General features: G+C 38.2%; 1 protein-coding gene across 2 annotated transcripts in view; it reads left to right on the top strand.

Moving 5' to 3' along the window:
* wdr35 (WD repeat domain 35) overlaps positions 1–18031 on the top strand; it is a 31638-nt gene extending 13607 nt beyond the window's left edge. For both annotated transcript variants that reach the window (XM_066703647.1, XM_066703639.1), the window contains 14 exons: positions 3542–3595; positions 4098–4207; positions 4690–4900; positions 5334–5414; positions 5770–5906; positions 9033–9236; positions 9772–9918; positions 10267–10399; positions 10829–10939; positions 11337–11501; positions 13410–13547; positions 14386–14542; positions 16712–16952; positions 17698–18031. In XM_066703647.1, the coding sequence (XP_066559744.1) occupies positions 3542–3595; positions 4098–4207; positions 4690–4900; positions 5334–5414; positions 5770–5906; positions 9033–9236; positions 9772–9918; positions 10267–10399; positions 10829–10939; positions 11337–11501; positions 13410–13547; positions 14386–14542; positions 16712–16952; positions 17698–17848 (2040 nt within the window). In that variant the 3' untranslated portion in view covers positions 17849–18031. The remainder of the gene's footprint in view (positions 1–3541; positions 3596–4097; positions 4208–4689; positions 4901–5333; positions 5415–5769; positions 5907–9032; positions 9237–9771; positions 9919–10266; positions 10400–10828; positions 10940–11336; positions 11502–13409; positions 13548–14385; positions 14543–16711; positions 16953–17697) is intronic.
* Positions 18032–20322: the final 2291 nt, after the last annotated feature.

Below are 20322 nucleotides of genomic sequence, written 5' to 3'. Positions count from 1 at the left end.
AATGTGCTTCTTCTTGAGCCACTCCTTTGTTGCCTTACCTGTGTGTTTTGGGTCATTGTCATGCTGGAATACCCATCCACGACCCATTTTCAATGCCCTGGCTGAGGGAAGGAGGTTCTCACCCAAGATTTGACGGTACATGGCCCCATCCATCGTCCCTTTGATGCAGTGCAGTTGTCATGTCCCCTTAGCAGAAAAACACCCCCAAAGCATAATGTTTCCACCTCCATGTTTGACGGTGGGGATGGTGTTCTTGGGGTCATTCCTCCTCCTCCAAACACGGCGAGTTGAGTTGATGCCAAAGAGCTCAATTTTGGTCTCATCTGACCACAACACTTTCACCCAGTTCTCCTCTGAATCATTCAGATGTTCATTGGCAAAATTCAGACGGGCCTGTACATGTGCTTTCTTGAGCAGGGGGGCCTTGCGGGCGCTGCAGGATTTCAGTCCTTCACGGCATATTGTGTTACCAATTGTTTTCTTGGTGACTATGGTCCCAGCTGCCTTGAGATCATTTACAAGATCCTCCCGTGTAGTTCTGGGCTGATTCCTCACCGTTCTCATGATCATTGAAACTCCACAAGGTGAGATCTTGCATGGAGCCCCAGACCGAGGGAGACTGACAGTTATTTTGTGTTTCTTCCATTTGCGAATAATCGCACCAACTGTTGTCACCTTCTCACCAAGCTGCTTGGCGATGGTCTTGTAGCCCATTCCAGCCTTGTGTAGGTCTACAATCTTGTCCCTGACATCCTTGGACAGCTCTTTGGTCTTGGCCATGGTGGAGAGTTTGGAATCTGATTGATTGATTGCTTCTGTGGACAGGTGTCTTTTATACAGGTAACGAGCTGAGATTAGGAGCACTCCCTTTAAGAGAGTGCTCCTAATCTCAGCTCGTTACCTGTATAAAAGACACCTGGGAGCCAGAAATCTTGCTGATTGATAGGGGATCAAACACTTTTTTCCCTCATTAACATGCAAATCAATTTATAACTTTTTTGAAATGCACTTTTCTGTATTATTTTGTTGTTATTCTGTCTCTCACTGTTAAAATACACCTACCATTAAAATTATAGACTGATCATTTCTTTGTCAGTGGGCAAACGTACAAAATCAGCAGGGGATCAAATACTTTTTTCCCTCACTGTAAATGTAAATATTAAAGTGACTAGTAATAGTAGTATTAGATACATGTAAAGGTAGGGTATGCAATCTTGTTATACTGGTTGAAAGTCTCTTCACATCCTGATAGCAATCAATAATTTAAGTGGTCTAAATGTAAATATATATATATATATATATACACTCACCTAAAGGTTTATTAGGAACACCTGTTCAATATCCCATTAATGCAATTATCTAACCAACCAATCACATGGCAGTTGCTTCAATGCATTTAGGGGTGTGGTCCTGGTCAAGACAATCTCCTGAACTCCAAACTGAATGTCTGAATGGGAAAAAAAGGTGATTTAAGCAATTTTGAGCGTGGCATGGTTGTTGGTGCCAGACGGGCCGGTCTGAGTATTTCACAATCTGCTCAGTTACTGGGATTTTCACGCACAACCATTTCTAGGGTTTACAAAGAATGGTGTGAAAAGGGAAAAACATCCAGTATGCGGCAGTCCTGTGGGCGAAAATGCCTTGTTGATGCTAGCGGTCAGAGGAGAATGGGCCGACTGATTCAAGCTGATAGAAGAGCAACTTTGACTGAAATAACCACTCGTTACAACCGAGGTATGCAGCAAAGCATTTGTGAAGCCACAACACGTACAACCTTGAGGCGGATGGGCTACAACAGCAGAAGACCCCACCGGGTACCACTCATCTCCACTACAAATAGGAAAAAGAGGCTACAATTTGCACAAGCTCACCAAAATTGGACAGTTGAAGACTGGAAAAATGTTGCCTGGTCTGATGAGTCTCGATTTCTGTTGAGACATTCAGATGGTAGAGTCAGAATGAGAACATGGATCCATCATGCCTTGTTACCACTGTGCAGGCTGGTGGTGGTGGTGTAATGGTGTGGGGGATGTTTTCTTGGCACACTTTAGGCTCCTTTGTGCCAATTGGGCATCGTTTAAATGCCACGGCCTACCTGAGCATTGTTTCTGACCATGTCCATCCCTTGATGACCACCATGTACCCATCCTCTGATGGCTACTTCCAGCAGGATAATGCACCATGTCACAAAGGTCGAATCATTTCAAATTGGTTTATTGAACATGACAATGAGTTCACTGTACTAAACTGGCCCCCACAATCACCAGATCTCAACCCAATAGAGCATCTTTGGGATGTGGTGGAACGTGAGCTTCGTGCCCTGGATATGCATCCCACAAATCTCCATCAACTGCAAGATGCTATCCTATCAATATGGGCCAACATTTCTAAAGAATGCTTTCAGCACCTTGTTGAATCAATGCCACGTAGAATTAAGGCAGTTCTGAAGGCGAAAGGGGGTCAAACACAGTATTAGTATGGTGTTCCTAATAATCCTTTAGGTGAGTGTATATATATATATATATATATATATATCTTCTGTGGAAGGGACAGAACTGAAAAAGGATCGACCAATCATTGCATTCGGTCCGAATGTAATGATAGGATGTCCTTCCTGTCTGTCAATCTATATTTGCATACCGCCGCGCAACTTGTTCGCGCAGACGATCACACGTCATCAGCGCGGGAACCTTGACGCTGTGCAGAGTGAGCGCGAGAATGGAAGGCGAGCCGCAGCTGCTTTTTTTAAAAACCATATTAACCGTAAATAAGATGTTTACGTTCATTATTATTGTAATGTCTAACCTGTGAATGAGACATGCGCTAATCTGAAACTGTTGCCATCGATTCCACCCGCACGTCTCTCCTCCTGGCGCTGAGACTCTGCTCTGTGTGCGCATGTGTGATGGAGGGGGCGTGGCTTTGGAGACGCTCTGAAGCGAGGGCGGCTCTATGCTGTCAAAACAAGCTGCTACTGCTGGCTTCTCAGGATTGCATACCTTAGCTTTAAGAAACCGCGTTGAATAGTAGCTTTTGCATCTGAACAGTTAATTGAAATTGTCTAAAGACTCATGCAATTGTTTATTTGAACAGTGAAATAATAGTAATTATATTCAATTTTAGGACTATGAGCTGATGTTTGTTCAGCTGTAGTTCACATTTACAGCATTTAAATAAAATGTGTTATTATTATTATTATTATTATTATTATTATTATTATTATTATTATTGTTTTTATAAAAACTGTAGCAAACTGATTTTACAGTAATACTGGCAAATACAAAATTCAACGGATTTAATGCTTTAAAATCTGCGTTCAACGGATGCGGATTTCTGTCAGCTCCGTCACATCCCTAGATTCTCTTCCCCCCAACTTTCAAGTGCAAAATCCAGCATCATGTGAACTATTTCTATGAGAAGCCTGTGAGTTTAACAACAGGCAGAAAACAAAGGTTTACCCATCTACTTTACAAAGTTTCAATATATGTATGTTTCTGTTTGTTCAGCTTAATTTCACATAAAACTGCTATTTTAATTTTAGGCAACGAGAGATCCTATCTGCTGCATTACAGCTACAGACAAAACTTTGATTGTGGTATGTATTTGCACATTATTGATTTAAGAAATAAATATTGCTTGTCAGTTGTCGAAATAGTCTATAGCTTAGTTTATTAATAAACTTAGTTTTCATATATCTGGATGATTGTGTTAATGATAACCATATGTTTGAATTGATTACATATAATTTCTCAAACTCAAGTTTTTCTTTGGCTTGTTTGGTGAAAACCAAGCATAATTATCAAATGATGTATTTAGCATGGAAACATGTAATACATATTTTGTTCTAGGCCATGCAGTAGTGGTGTAGTACAACACAAGATTATGATATTAGTACAGCAGCACAGCAGGGTTAATCCTTGAGTTGAATGGCTCTTCTAAAAATAGAAATATAATTGTAAGCAAGAGGGGATAAATAAATGAGTGGGTTTTTAAAGTTATTGGGAAATTGTTGAACTAGAAAAGTGTCCTGCTAAACCCTTAAAAAAATGTAATGAGAGATCACACTTTCTATGTGTTCTTGATTTCTGTCATTACAGGGCCGTGAATCGGGCACTATTCAAAGATACAGTCTGCCCAATGTTGGCCTGGTCCAGAAATATGTCTTGAACTACAGAGCATATCAGCTTTCGCTGAACTGCAACTCCAGGTTGGTTCTCGCAACTGATTGGCTTGTCATTAAAACCTTTTCCCCCATGTAAAACTAGATAAATTAAGTATGATTTAACTGGTTGTATTTACAGTACATACCTTTTTGCATTTTAATTGGATGTTTCCTGAATTACAAAAGTTTTAGTTTAGTTACATTTTAATAATTTTCTGAAGTATTTTCTCAAACAGGTCACAAATTGTTAATATTGCGAATGAAGGAATTTGAGTTTGTAAGAATTACTCTTGGTACTGTTTGCTTACCAATAAAATCTGTTTAGTAACATACAATATATATTTACAGGCATTAGAGGGGGGAAATTAAAATGAATATTTCAGTATAATAGTGATAGTGGTGACACATACCATTTTTTTCATAAAGGATGTCCTTCAAGTAAGAAGTTAAACATGGTTGTATTTAAAAAAGTGTTACCAAAAATGATTCAACTGTTTTACAATGCCTTTTTCTTCATTTCCTGACAGTCGTCTTGCCATCATAGATATCACAGGGGTGCTGACATTCTTCGATATTGAGGTTCGCATATCAGAAGGCTCCGGACAGCCAAATGTAGGGGACCCACTGAAGTTTGAGCGCAAAGATGTGTGGGACATGAAATGGGCCAATGACAATCCACATCTCTTTGCCATGATGGAGAAAACCAGAATGTATGTCTTCAGAAACCTAGACCCTGAGGTGAGGTGTTTCAGAAAGTCTTGACAGATCTAAGTAATAAAGAAAAAAGTAAGATTCCATGTCATGTCAAATTCCTCCTCCTCCAGTATTTTTGTGTATTTATTTACTTTAAATCCTACTGAAAGGCAGGAAAGTTCTTAGGAAAGTTTGAGAATTTACTATTGGGACTTGTTAATGTTAACTTTAAACAAGCATGTTAAAAATATTTTTACAAATACACTATTTCTGACATTGTTTATTTAGATATAAGGGTAATTGCCACTGCAGGACCATAAAACAACAGCAATAGCAAATAAACTGTAATTTAATGCATTGACGTTTGACTTGGGTTAAAATGTCTTTACCCTGAATATTGTTTGTAGCCTGTTCAGAGAAACATTATTTTAAACACTGTGATTAGTCTACCTTAAAGATCATTATTGTGTAATTCTAGGAGCCAATCCAGACATCAGGATATATATGCAATTTTGAAGACCTGGAAATAAAATCAGTTCTTTTGGATGAAATCTTGAAGGTAACAAATAAATACATTCTTAATGTTTCATTATAAATACTAGCAGTTGTACTAGGCAGAATGTAGGCACAATTCAGGCTTTCCAGAAAGATGCCCTACCTATTTGAGTTTGTGATTTATTTTGAAAAGGGGATTATGGTGAATATAGAGATGCTTGTGGCAGTGTTTAACAGTAGAGGAAAATATATTACATCTGCAGCTCTGGGTACCCATTTGTTTTTCAACATTTGTTGTGCAGTAATACTATAACGATATACATGTTTTTAAATATTATATATATGTATTATTATTATTATTATTATTATTATTATTATTGTGTTATTTTAAAGACTTCATGTTTTTAAAAATGTTTTAGGATCCTGAACACCCCAATAAAGATTATCTAATCAATTTTGAAATCCGATCCCTGCGAGACAGCCGAGCTTTAATTGAAAAAGTGGGAATTGAAGATGCATCACAGTTCATTGAAGACAACCCGCATCCCAGACTATGGTAATCAATCACCTAGTTTTCTGTTTTGCATGAACATGCATCAATAACAATGACAACATGCATATTGTCACCACAAGTCAGAACGGTGACGATCCGAAGATACATATTTTCACATTGGAATGTGATGTTGTAAAGTCTATATATTCAACAAACTGTACAATTTGAGCACTTGAGAGAGTTTGGGGTGTGTGTATGTATATTATCAAATATGCAGTGACAACTTCCCTTCCCCCGGAGATTTTTATTTTATTTTTGTAGAACAGCTGTCGGTTTACTCAGTTTAGCTGAATTTTTTTTTTAGTATGACAACAAATCAAAAGTTGAATTTTTACTGTGTGTGCAGTAATTAATTTGTATTCTAGCTTATCTACTTGGTCTAAATGTTGATAGTAAGAGAAATATAGGCAATCAGTAGATAGTAAGACATGTTTATTATAATAAATGTGCTATAGAAATTAATACAAAAACAATAGGTTAATAACTAGAACAATAACTAATTTGCACTATCCAAAGTAGGTATGAGATAGAATTGTCGAAAATTCGACTATTCGTTAATGATGGCCACTATCAACAAGTGAATCTAACATTCAATAGTTACAAAAATAAAAATAAATAAAACTATATATTTATCTTATTTTAAACCCTGTACTGTTGATTGTCTCTCCATATAGCTGTAATGAAGATTGACGGGAGTGTGGGATTTGTTATTTCTTGTATGTGATTGGCTAAAAATGGTCGCGTTCATGTAGCGCAGATTAACGCAGTTCTGCGTAGATCTGTGCGGCTCCACCAATGGGATCGGTGGAAATTTACAGATCTGCGGAAATCTGCGCTACAATAATGCGACCAATGGCTACCTCACAGAGAAATTTTGCATGCAAATACTTTGACAAAGAAAATGAAAACACTGTGCAGTGCAATTAAACTACAAAAAATCTGCAGCTGCTGTGTTAACCCACCTAAAAGCCAAACACCCTTCTGTGACGCTAGCAATGACAGAAAAGGGAAGAGGAGCAACAAACACATTCATATTATTAAGCTGCACACACAGCCAGCTATTGCTATTGATTTTCTATTCAAGTCCTCAGCTATGTTTCTGAATGTAGACCAGCAGGCTGTGTGTTGAGTGTGGTTTGGAAACGTGGAAAAGTACATTGTTTAGTTAAGTAGATAGTATAAATTACCTAGATAGATAGACTACCATGCACATAACGTTGCCACAACGTTGTGTATTAGCTGGGTAATAGACCTACATTTAGTATTTCGCTGTCAGGACCAGAAAACATTGCCACAAGGATGTTAATATTAAGGCATTTTCGTTGCAGCTCACATTGCTAAACTATTATTGAATGGAAAATAAAAACATTTCGGTCGGTCAGTTACAGCTGTAATTGCAAAAAAAAAAAAAAAAAGTTGTGACAATATCAGGAAACAGTAAAACGAGTGACACAAGATGCGTGAGAGTTGCCAGGTCTGCTTTGCTGCTGTTATATTATGACATTCCCATAGGTCGTCTTCTACTTCTTCTTCTAATTATTATTATGAATAATAATGTATTTATGTATTAGCAGATGCCCTTATCCAGGGCGACTTACAAAATATAAGAGCAATACAAAGTGCAATAATACAGTACAGTTCAAAGCATAATGCAATTACAAGTTCCAATTTACAGAAGTGTATAGGGAAATATACAGTAAACAAAATATAAGTCCTACATCCTAGATTGTAAAAGTTAATCAGTGCAGACAAGGTAACTAGCAATGCAAAAGCAATAAGAATGAAGAAACATTATACAAGTGCAATTTTACAGGAAGGTATTTTTACATACCCTAATGTTTATTTATTGAAGTTGTTGTGTTATATAAGTATTTAAAAAAAAAAATTCACTACTTTTTGCAATTGCAAAAATGGTCACATTGCATTATTTCACATTTAATGTATGTGGCATTTTGAATGGGTGGCGGGGAAGTTATTCGAATAGTCGTGGACAACAGTTGTGGAATTACGGATAGTCAAAATAATTTACATGCGCATCCCTAATCCAAACATACAGTATAGAAAGTGTTTTCAGGCTGAATCCTACAGGCGCTGGAGCCTCCTTGCAGCGCTGTGCCGGCCTGTGGCACAGCGGCCCGTACTGCCTGGCAACCCACCCCGTGTGCAGCGCTGCGGGAAACTCTGCACAGACCCATCCTGCCACCATCGTCCTGTGCTGTGGCTGGTTACACATTTATAGGCTTGTTTTGGACTTGCGAATATGATTGATGCCTGCACAAACTCACACTAACCCCGAGTGGACTTGAGCTCCCTGTGTTAATTCTCACAGCACAGGAGGGAATTCGGGGCTGTGTGACTCTGGCTACAACTGACCTTTGGTGTGAGAGAAGCCTATAACCGTCTGACTAGATAAAGATGGAGTGAGTGGCTCTAGATTGAACTGATTTACATATTGTTTTAAATATAACCTGAATACCAATTGTAAATAGTTGTCAAGCAATTTGCACGTACTGTAATGAAAATAATAATAATAATAATAATAATAATAATAATCATAATAGTTTTGGCAGGTCTTCACTGTAAATGGTGAAGAATGTAGACCCAGTCTAGTGGTGTGAAGGGGTACAATTGAAAATGTGATGCTTACTCATTCAACAAAAATGCTTCATTTGAGTTCCTGACCAAAGGTCATGAAGTATGGTGATCCAGATGTTCCATAAAAATGTGCTCCAGCTTCCTTTGAACTCCTCGGCTCCTTCATGGCATTTACAAGAGGATTGTAATTAAGGTGCTGATTTTCTGCTGGTCTCTCATGTTAGTGGCATGAAGGACGATAAAATAAGAAAAATAAAATGGAGACTTATTCATGGTTACTTGTGATTTTAATAAAAGGCAAGTAGAAAATTTTATTTATCATTACATTCATTAGTTTTATATTTCATACATTGTATATAAATGTCATATTTTACACAGACAAATATGGATACCAAAGATTTATGAACAACATGTAATAACCAAACTTGTTACCCTCAAGGAATGGAGCATCATGACTAATGGAGCAACAGACTTACAAGTAACGAATGCTTAACTGTGTTTAGTTTTATTTTTTAACGTTGATTTTTTTTGTAGGCGTCTGCTGGCAGAAGCAGCTCTTCAGAAGCTGGACCTGAAGACAGCAGAGCAGGCATTTGTGCGCTGTAAAGACTACCAGGGCATCGAGTTTGTCAAACGTCTTGGTAACCTGCAGAGCGAGTCAATGAAGCAAGCTGAAGTTGCAGCTTATTTTGGGAGGTTTGAGGAAGCTGAAAGGATGTATTTGGATATGGACAGAAGGTAAAATACGTTTTTTTTTTTTAATACAAGTAGTAATATAACAGATTGGTCAATAACTGTAGGCACAGACGGACTCTCTTGTTTCTCTCTGGATTTTCAATGTGACTATTCTGTATTGAAAAGATCTGTTTTTGAAGGAAATTGTGACAAATGCATATTCTTGAACAGATGTACTATATTATTTAATGGAGATGCAAAACTGCTCCTCTGACCAAAGTGCAAAGCTCATACTATTACTTGGGCGGAGAGCTTGGCCAAGGAGAGGTTATCACACAAATCTTGGGTGACCCCCCAATTCGGATGAGTTTGGAAATCCCCATAATACTGTTTAGGGGACAGAAGGAATTCTTCACTTTTCCCCCAAAACAAAAGAAAACCAGAAGCAGCAGTTATCATGTGAGGCAAAACAGATACCACCAGCGGAAATCAGAATATATAAGGTTCTTTCTGCTGCTGCTTATCTGTTAATGCCATCCGTGGAAATGAAGAACATCAGTGCAATCTAAAACCTTATGTATCCTTTGTTTCTATGCAGAGACCTTGCAATCAGTCTGCGGATAAAGCTTGGGGACTGGTTCAGGGTGCTCCAGTTACTCAAATCAGGTTCAGGTGATGCAGATGATACTCTTCTTGAGCAAGCTTACAATGCCATTGGGGATTATTTTGCGGACAGACAAAAATGGTAAGTCATTAGAAGCTGAAATGGCTGATTAATAATTTAGGCAAGAAAACAAAACAATTTTTCCTGTAAAACATTTGACTCAAGGTTTTGGTGCTTTTCTATTTTTGAATGAAATGTTTGAAAAATATATGTATAGATTGAGAAGTATATTATGGTATCAAAGTGTAGTAGCTTTTCTCAAAGAATACTCAATATGTATTTTAATATAGTGAAATGAGCTGGGTTGAATTCAATTGAACGTTGAAGTCAAATTATAAGAAAATGATATTGTTGTTTCTTTCCTGTCTATATTGAGGAGCAAATGGGTTCATAGACACATGATTAACATCTTCTTGGTCCTGTTTGTAGGGTCAATGCTGTCCAGTATTACCTGCAAGGCCGAAACCAGGAACGGCTAGCAGAATGTTACTACATGCTGGAAGATTATGAAGGATTGGAAAGACTTGCAAATTCCCTTCCAGAAAATCACAAATTGCTCCCAGTAAGGCATAAACATAAAGTCACAAGAGAAGTCACATTTAAACGATCTGTGTGATGCGATTCGTGACGCATTACTGATCTGCACCTTCTGTCACAGCTGATTGAGTTTAAGTTCCCTCTTTCCTCCCAGTCACCTCAGTAAATAAACCACCGCTGTCATGATACAAAACATGCACTGACTGAGCAGAAGTTTGATTGTTGACTTTCTGTTCACCTAGATTAGTAGTCTGAACGCACGTGTGTAACAATAATAAATTGAAAGGTGCTAGGAATACCAGAAGAAATATAGCCTGTATGGTTTTTGCATTTCAGAAACATTTGAACAAGATTATGTTTTGTGCAGCAACAATGTTGTTGTGCATTTATGTCCATATTCAAAAGTTATTTTCATTTTTTTCCCCATTGTATTTTTACATTGTGTGCACTTTAGGATATTGGTCAAATGTTTGCCACAGTCGGCATGTGTGATCAGACTGTGAGTGCATATCTGAAGTGCAACCAGCCCAAAGCTGCAGTCGATACTTGTGTGCATCTGAATCAGGTGAGACTTTCAATTAAAAAAATGTCAAGGATATTGTATACAATGCTTTTATCATCAGTGCTGTTAATTTTATGATCGTTTGTAACAGATCATAGCTCATTTCCATATATGTTCAAAGGAAACAAAACAATCAGTACTATTTAAATGCAAAACCAACAGTCTTCAATCAGCAATTACTGATCATTTAATGAAAGTGCCATCTATCAGAAACCTGTTTGATTGGTTTTCGAATCACATTAAAAATAACTCCTCATAACTATAAATCTGTTTACTTAGAATCATAATTGTCCTAAATTCATTTAATAAAGAAGTTAATCTGAACGTTTTTGAATTCATGCGAAACTTCATGCATTGCAAATTAAATTACAACCTAAACATCAGTTTTATGTTTTTTCAGTGGAATAAAGCAGTGGAACTCGCCAAGAATCACAATATGAAGGAGATCGGCTCCCTCTTATCGAAATACGCATCCCATCTGCTGGAGAAGAATAAAATCTTGGAAGCTATCGAGCTTTACAGGAAAGCCCACCATTTTCTAGATGCTGCCAAACTAATGTTTAAGGTATTGGGCTTTGTATTTTGTATTTTCATCCATGGTGGTGATCTTCAAATCTAGTCTTTGAGGGGCAGAGCTCAACTGGTTTTCCTTCCTCTCTAAAGTTCAGATTTGTTAATTGAAGTTATGATTCACTTAACTGATTCCTAGTGAACACCTTTCCCAGGTCTGTTGTGGGTGGGGATTTAAAGAGACTCATTAAACCTGCTGGAATGCGGCCTCCAGAGACTGGATATGAAGAATAATTATCTAAGATATTGAAGGAAAGAGGACTTGGTGTGTTGTTACTGATTGTATGCCTTGTACAAATATACAATGAGGGAAAAAAGTATTTGATCCCCTGCTGATTTTTTACATTTGCCCACTGACAAAGAAATGATCAGTCTATAATTTTAATGGTAGGTGTATTTTAACATTGAGAGACAGAATAACAACAACAAAATCCAGAAAAACGCATTTCAAAAAAGTTATAAATTGATTTGCATGTTAATGAGGGAAATAAGTATTTGATCCCCTATCAATCAGCAAGATTTCTGGCTCCCAGGTGTCTTTTATACAGGTAACGAGCTGAGATTAGGAGCACTCTCTTAAAGGGAGTGCTCCTAATCTCAGCTCGTTACCTGTATAAAAGACACCTGTCCACAGAAGCAATCAATCAATCAGATTCCAAACTCTCCACCATGGCCAAGACCAAAGAGCTGTCCAAGGATGTCAGGGACAAGATTGTAGACCTACACAAGGCTGGAATGGGCTACAAGACCATCGCCAAGCAGCTTGGTGAGAAGGTGACAACAGTTGGTGCGATTATTCGCAAATGGAAGAAACCCAAAATAACTGTCAGTCTCCCTCGGTCTGGGGCTCCATGCAAGATCTCACCTCATGGAGTTTCAATGATCATGAGAACGGTGAGGAATCAGCCCAGAACTACACAGGAGGATCTTGCTAATGATCTCAAGGCAGCTGGGACCATAGTCACCAAGAAAACAATTGGTAACACACTACGCCGTGAAGGACTGAAATCCTGCAGCGCCCGCAAGGTCCCCCTGCTCAAGAAAGTACATGTACAGGCCCGCCTGTAGTTTGCCAATGAACATCTGAATGATTCAGAGGAGAACTGGGTGAAAGTGTTGTGGTCAGATGAGACCAAAATCGAGCTCATTGGCATCAACTCAACTCACCGTGTTTGGAGGAGGAGGAATGACCCCAAGAACACCATCCCCACCGTCAAACATGGAGGTGGAAACATTATGCTTTGGAGGTGTTTTACTGCTAAGGGGACAGGACAACTGCACCGCATCAAAGGGACGCTGGACAGGGCCATGTACCGTCAAATCTTGGATGAGAACCTCCTTCCCTCAGCCAGGGCATTGAAAATGGGTCGTGGATGGGTATTCCAGCATGACAATGACCCAAAACACACAGCCAAGGCAACAAAGGAGTGGCTCAAGAAGAACTACATTAAGGTCCTGGAGTGGTCTAGCCATCTCCAGACCTTAATCCCATAGACAATCTGTGGAGGGAGCTGAAGGTTCGAGTTGCCAAACGTCAGCCTCGAATCCTTAAATGACTTGGAGAGGATCTCCAAAGAGGAGTGGGACAAAATCCCTCCTGAGATGTGTGCAAACCTGGTGGCCAACTACAAGAAACGTCTGACCTCTGTGATTGCCAACAAGGGTTTTGCCACCAAGTACTAAGTCGAAGGGGTCAAATACTTATTTCTCTTATGTCGCTCAGTTAACCATACTTTCTCCTTACAATATCTCAGTCAAGTCAGAAGTCACTCATTCAGTCTGTCATCTTGATTCATACCACTTCAGGTCACTCATTTAAATATTATGTAGAGCCCACACACACAAGAGGAATCCTTCTACTTGTTGTATTTAATAATGAATTGAAAGAAATGTATTTCTTCAGATTGCTGATGAAGAAGCGAAAAAGAGAACCAAGCCACTGCGTGTTAAGAAGCTGTATGTTCTGGCTGCACTACTAGTAGAAAACTATCATGGACAGATGAAAACTACACAAGGAAAAAATAAGGGGAAAAAATCTGAGGTAATTTCTTTCAATTCTGAGACCAAAAAAAAGTTCTAAACTGTAAATTAAAATAATACTATTTGTCTTTAATAGTATTAAGATCTAAATTTAAGTGAATTGAGAAATGTGAGCTAAAGGAATAAAAATGCACGTAACCACTGCATAGCATGTCTCCTGGAGAATCATAATATGGTGGTATTTAAGGGTTCATATAAACCTGTTAATATAACATTAAATGCCGTTTTTTACTTGTCAGGGTCTGCCAGTTAATGTGTATGATTTGATAGTTTTCAAAAACATACCACTCTGGCAGAACATTTTGAACTATTTATAAATGTAAACGTGTCTTAAAAAGGTTCATGCTCTATAAGAACATTCAGAATCCTCACACAGAAATTGGACATTACATTCAAATAAATTTAAACATCCCTGATTTAAAGACTAGTATAAATAATCAACAGACATTCACTTTACTCCTGAAGTCCTTAAAACACGGGCTGTGCTCATAAAACAGTCTGGCTCTTTGAAGTATTTTGTAGTCTGGATTGTTCAGATCATACCTATAGGTATTTCTGTACAGCCCCGTGAACTGCCTGGTGTGAAGCATAAAAGTCTTATTGTTTTATACTTTTCATAGTTAGCTCAAAAATAAAATACGATATATGTCTTCTTAATGGTAGGTATTGTGAAATGAAGATATCCAAACAGCACCAGACTCAGTTTCTAGAAAAGCCTATGCAATATAAAGTATGTAGTGCACACCCAGACAACTTGATACAGTATGTAGGTTGTTTTTATGATGAAGGTATGTGAAAATCTTTTTTTTTTTTTTTTTTTTTTTTCTTCTTCTTCATAGGCAACATCAGCACTAGATGGGTTACTGGAGGAGGATGCCACCTCTACTGATAATCGCGTTATTGACAATGCGTGGCGTGGCGCTGAGGCCTACCACTTCTTCCTGCTTGCTCAAAGGCAGCTTTATGAAGGATATGTGGACGCAGCAATGAGAACAGGTATGTTTTCTTTATTGTCCGTTGCTGCAACTCTTCCAGAGGTATTCATGTCCTGCTCACATCTAAAAGCTTGACTTGAACACATGTAGCCACTGTACTGGAAGCCCCACAAGGTCAGGTTACTGTTGATTAATGAGGGGCCTGGCTGTGCCTCGTGTCCAAGCTTTGCATCAAACCCAAACAGAGGGCTCAGTGGTTTACCATGTCCCAACAGATCTGGGCAGAAAAATGAATGTGGATTTCTTCAATGCGTGCTGAACATGAGCAAATTGGGGTATTTTAGTAACTATGGTTACAAGGTCTTTAATAACAGACCATGAGTGTGGAGTCTTGTGTTGTTAAAATAGCTGACATAGTCAATGGGCAGTGCAGGTCAGAGACCAAAAGGCCCAGACGTTGATGGTGTGAAATGTGACAGTAAACACAACTGTGTCAAGGTACGTGATCTGTGAACCTGACCTGTTAGATTTTGAGCGGAAAGAGCTGCTTAGTCAACAGCATTAGTTGCACACAAAAAATCACATTTGAAATGCATATATATTCAAGTATATTTATATTAATATATGAATAAAGGTCCATACTGAGTATACTAAAAGTTATTATGAAAAGCAGACGTTTCATGGTGGTAACACCATTGGCATTAGGGGTAAAAATTTAGCTGTATATATTTTTTTATATATGATATACATTCATCTTACATCTTTGCATTCAGTTTTCTACTAAAATATGAGTGGAGCTATTACTTTGTGGCACCACACTTTGCCTGATGCTGGTTTGAGGGTTTTATTGCATTTCTGCATGAGGTGGTCTTAGGAAGTGGATTTACATAGCAATTTAGCAGGGATTGACTGAGAACAGCCCACATATGCTCAGTGTAGTTTATGTTTCATGATTTGTGTGGCGTGTGACGGCCTGACTCGTTGGTGTTGAGTTGCCTGGTACCACTGCCTGGTACAGCTTGATACAACAACAGATAATAAAAGGAACATCAGCCTGTCTGTTCTGAAGCAGGACGGTAGTTGTTTTTTTCTTTTTTGGAAGATAGTCCTAGTTTATATTTGCCATAACAAAGATATAATGAAAATTACAATTTTGGCATAGCCAATCCCTTCATATTGCAGACAGGAGTTAACAATGAAACTGATTGCCTTCATAGTTTGTCTATGAAACCCAGGTTGTTTCTGTAAGTGTGTGCATTGTAAATTAATTTAGTTATAGTTTAATAACTATGCAAATGAGTATCATTTCAAAAGACTCATGGGAACTTTTCTGTGGAAGATTATGTTATTAGCACATGCATTTAGAGGAGTACTGAATCCTGGGATAACTGAGTACCATAAACATGAATATATCATTACTGTTGCAATTCTATGAAAACAAGCTTTTGATTTCAGGTGATTTTTTTTTTAAGGGACTTTATTATTAATAAAAAAAACATTCCTATATACCATAGGGATCATGGGTTATGTAAACAAAAATTCAAATGACAGAATAACACAAATCTGCAGAATAAATAATCGTGTAATTTACAATGTATATCATATACAGACTGTGATCTTTGATGTGTGTGTATTCCATAACTGCATTATTGCAAATCTATGGTTGACACCATTCAGTAGAGTGCATATGAAAAGGACACAATCAATTACTACTTCATTAGGATAACCAGTAACACTTCCAAGAGGTTTCTGGAAGGCCAATTTACACAGCTGTTCAACTCCAGGTAAAGTGTGTCCCATTGCAGATATGTCCAGGAGTGAATGGTATTATGTATATACATGACCAAAACTGTGTAAATAGTGATTTGCTTCTCAGAAACCTAGCCATTACACGTCATCCATTAAGGTGTTAAAAACAGAGCCGGAGCCAATGCAAGGCAGCAACACACACCACACTCCAAGTGGGATAATGGACACACTTGTTGTGACAGAAGCCCAGGGCTTGGCCAGTCACAGTGTATTACTGAGATGAACCAGTGTTGGCAGGACTTATTCAACTGTGTGCCAACACTGGGGTATCTGGTCATGGGGGGTAAAGGGCCCAGTGTGGAACTGACCCAGTGATTGCGTGGTTTAGGGTGCATATTATCATATCAACCACTTGCAGCAGATTGAAGGGGATTTAAAAGCAGTTTTCTCCACTAATGAGAAGTCCTTCTCTCTCACGCAGCACTTCACCTTCGAGATTATGAAGACATCATCCCCGCAGTGGAGATCTACTCGCTCCTCGCCATCTGTTCCTCTGCTAACAGAGCCTTTGGTTCCTGCTCCAAGGCATTCATTAAGCTGGAGTCCCTGGACAGCCTGTCTGCTGAACAGAGGCAGCTGTATGAAGACCTGGCACTGGAGATCTTTACAAAATACAGCCCCAAAGACAACAGGAAGTCAGAACTGGACAGCATTCCTGAAGGGTATGTTGAATAAGCATTGTTTCTAAGGATGAAGGTAAACAAGTTTAGATTATGGATTCAGAGTTGGATATTGTAGCATAATATCTACTTAAACAGGCATTTTAAATATATCTGTATTAGATTGTATTTGCAAGATAATGTTATAGTGTACAATAGTGTGTGTATATATTTAGGGTATTTAAGAGTGCTTGGAAAAAACATTACATTTCTCCTTTGAGTGGTGCTTATCAATGTGTTTTAAACATCAGTAAAATGTTTTTACACAAAGCTTAATTACAGGATATCTGCTATTATTTAATGAAATTATACAATTTTAGTCTGTATTTTGCCCCTCTTTAATGATTGCAGAGTGCTGTTATAATGTCTGATCGATTTTGTTGGTTATATACCTTCAACGTCAGGTAAAATATAAAGGACAGACTATAGCTTTTTTTTAAGATTATAAAGTCAGTTATGCAACAGGATTGCCATGTGGTATTTACTGAATTCTGCTACTTTCAGGTCTTTACACATCAGGGACTAGCACCTACAAGAGATTATTGTGAATGGAAATATTTCTCTGTGTGAAATTCTCTTAAGTATGTTCCAGTCAGGTGACATCCCATTTAAGCAGAATCTGGTAATAAAATGTGTTTAACGTTTGAAGTATTACAGTTTAGTGCACCACAATTACTGTAGGTATTCTACTGTACAATAACCTTAAAATGTTTCGCAATGTAACAATGTGGATACTTTGTGCTTTCAGAGGAGAAGGGAAGCTGCCAACGTGCATCGTAACTGGGCGGCCAATTTCAGAGTACCAATTCTGGATGTGCAACATCTGCAAGCACTGTGCTCTGGAACAAGAATTAACCAACCACAACTTCTGCCCACTCTGCCACAGCTCACTGGCATAGACTAGTACACAACTGAAATGAATGTTCCTATACTGAATGCTTAGAGTAAGCACCATTTGCATGTGTGAATATATTTTTATATTACAGATGTACCTTTTGTGTTTAAATCAAAACCATCGTTGTCAGATTTTTTCTGAAACATATCTGATGTGAATAAATTACAACCAGATAGATTCAACCAGTTTTATAATGTGGATTTGCAATTTGTTTAAATATACTAAATGGGACGTATTTGTAAATATAATGTAAACCAACATCAAATGTATTAATTTAGAAGCTGTAGATTTCTTAAGTTCTTCAGAAATAATTGCTTTTACAGCCTATCCTTTATTTTCTTATGTTTTATATACAATTGTATTGGCAGTGCAGATATATATATATATACACACACACATATAAAGGATTATTAGGAACACCTGTTCATTAATGCAATTATCTAACCAACCAATCACATGGCAGTTGCTTCAATGCATTTAGGGGTGTGGTCCTGGTCAAGACAATCTCCTGAACTCCAAACTGAATGTCTGAATGGGAAAGAAAGGTGATTTAAGCAATTTTGAGCGTGGCATGGTTGTTGGTGCCAGACGGGCCGGTCTGAGTATTTCACAATCTGCTCAGTTACTGGGATTTTCACGCACAACCATTTCTAGGGTTTACAAAGAATGGTGTGAAAAGGGAAAAACATCCAGTATGCGGCAGTCCTGTGGGCGAAAATGCCTTGTTGATGCTAGAGGTCAGGGGAGAATGGGCCGACTGATTCAAGCTGATAGAAGAGCAACTTTGACTGAAATAACCACTCGTTACAACAGAGGTATGCAGCAAAGCATTTGTGAAGCCACAACACGTACAACCTTGAGGCGGATGGGCTACAACAGCAGAAGACCCCACCGGGTACCACTCATCTCCACTACAAATAGGAAAAAGAGGCTACAATTTGCACAAGCTCACCAAAATTGGACAGTTGAAGACTGGAAAAATGTTGCCTGGTCTGATGAGTCTCGATTTCTGTTGAGACATTCAGATGGTAGAGTCAGAATTTGGCGTAAACAGAATGAGAACATGGATCCATCATGCCTTGTTACCACTGTGCAGGCTGGTGGTGGTGGTGTAATGGTGTGGGGGATGTTTTCTTGGCACACTTTAGGCCCCTTAGTGCCAATTGGGCATCGTTTAAATGCCACGGCCTACCTGAGCATTGTTTCTGACCATGTCCATCCCTTTATGACCACCATGTACCCATCCTCTGATGGCTACTTCCAGCAGGATAATGCACCATGTCACAAAGGTCGAATCATTTCAAATTGGTTTCTTGAACATGACAATGAGTTCACTGTACTAAACTGGCCCCCACAGTCACCAGATCTCAACCCAATAGAGCATCTTTGGGATGTGGTGGAACGGGAGCTTCGTGCCCTGGATGTGCATCCCACAAATCTCCATCAACTGCAAGATGCTATCCTATCAATATGGGCCAACATTTCTAAAGAATGCTTTCAGCACCTTGTTGAATCAATGTCACGTAGAATTAAGGCAGTTCTGAAGGCGAAAGGGGGTCAAACACAGTATTAGTATGGTGTTCCTAATAATCCTTTAGGTGAGTGTATATATATATATATATATATATATTTGATTACTGAGCAATTCTTGTATATTATACATAGAAAAACAAAAGTTCTGACCATTTTAAGGCAAAAGTTTAATTACTATTATTAAACATACTGCAATCAACTAACTTGTACGGACACATTTATGTTGGAAACATTAAAGAAGGGACGAATACTGGCTCTAAATTGGGATGGAATACACTTTTTAAAATTATTAGGAATTATACTTTTTGGGTTTTGTTTTTGTTTGTTAAGTTGATGTTGAGCAGGAGGGATAGGAGCCTTCCCCCTCACTGTGCTGGGTGTGCATCGCATCATTAAACCTACAGAGAATTACTCATTTCTGGTAGTACACTGCCATCTATTGGTAACTAATATTTTTGCATCAAATGTATAGTACAGTTTAAGAAATTGGTTTAGTAAAATAAAAAAAACTATGTATATAATTTCTATTTGTAATTTTAGGTTTCGATTTAATTGAAAATTACACTAGTCCACAACCCTGCACTGTACAGCGCTAGTGAACAGGAGATACAGGAGGGCAAATAATCGCACACAAATGCAACACATTTTGAACTTATGCGAGTTATGGGACTAGTTTGTTTAATTAGCTACACCATGTCAACATCACAGGAAAACCAATTACAATACGTGAATGTATGTATCCATTCTTAGTTTAATATCAGAGACACATAGTATTTCTCATAATATTTCGGTCAAAATGTTGCTGCTGGGACGCAGACGTCATATCCGCCAAAATGGAAAAGGAAATGTACTCGGTTTTGTTATTCAAACCGAGGACTGTTGCATCATACCTGGCTGATTTTTTAGTTTTGAGTTGGTGCTCAATGGTTTATTTATTAGTACCGT

Source organism: Amia ocellicauda, chromosome 1 (assembly GCF_036373705.1).
Source record: "Amia ocellicauda isolate fAmiCal2 chromosome 1, fAmiCal2.hap1, whole genome shotgun sequence".
NCBI classification, from domain to species: Eukaryota; Metazoa; Chordata; class Actinopteri; order Amiiformes; family Amiidae; genus Amia; species Amia ocellicauda.
This window is presented reverse-complemented; position numbering and strand designations above follow the sequence as displayed.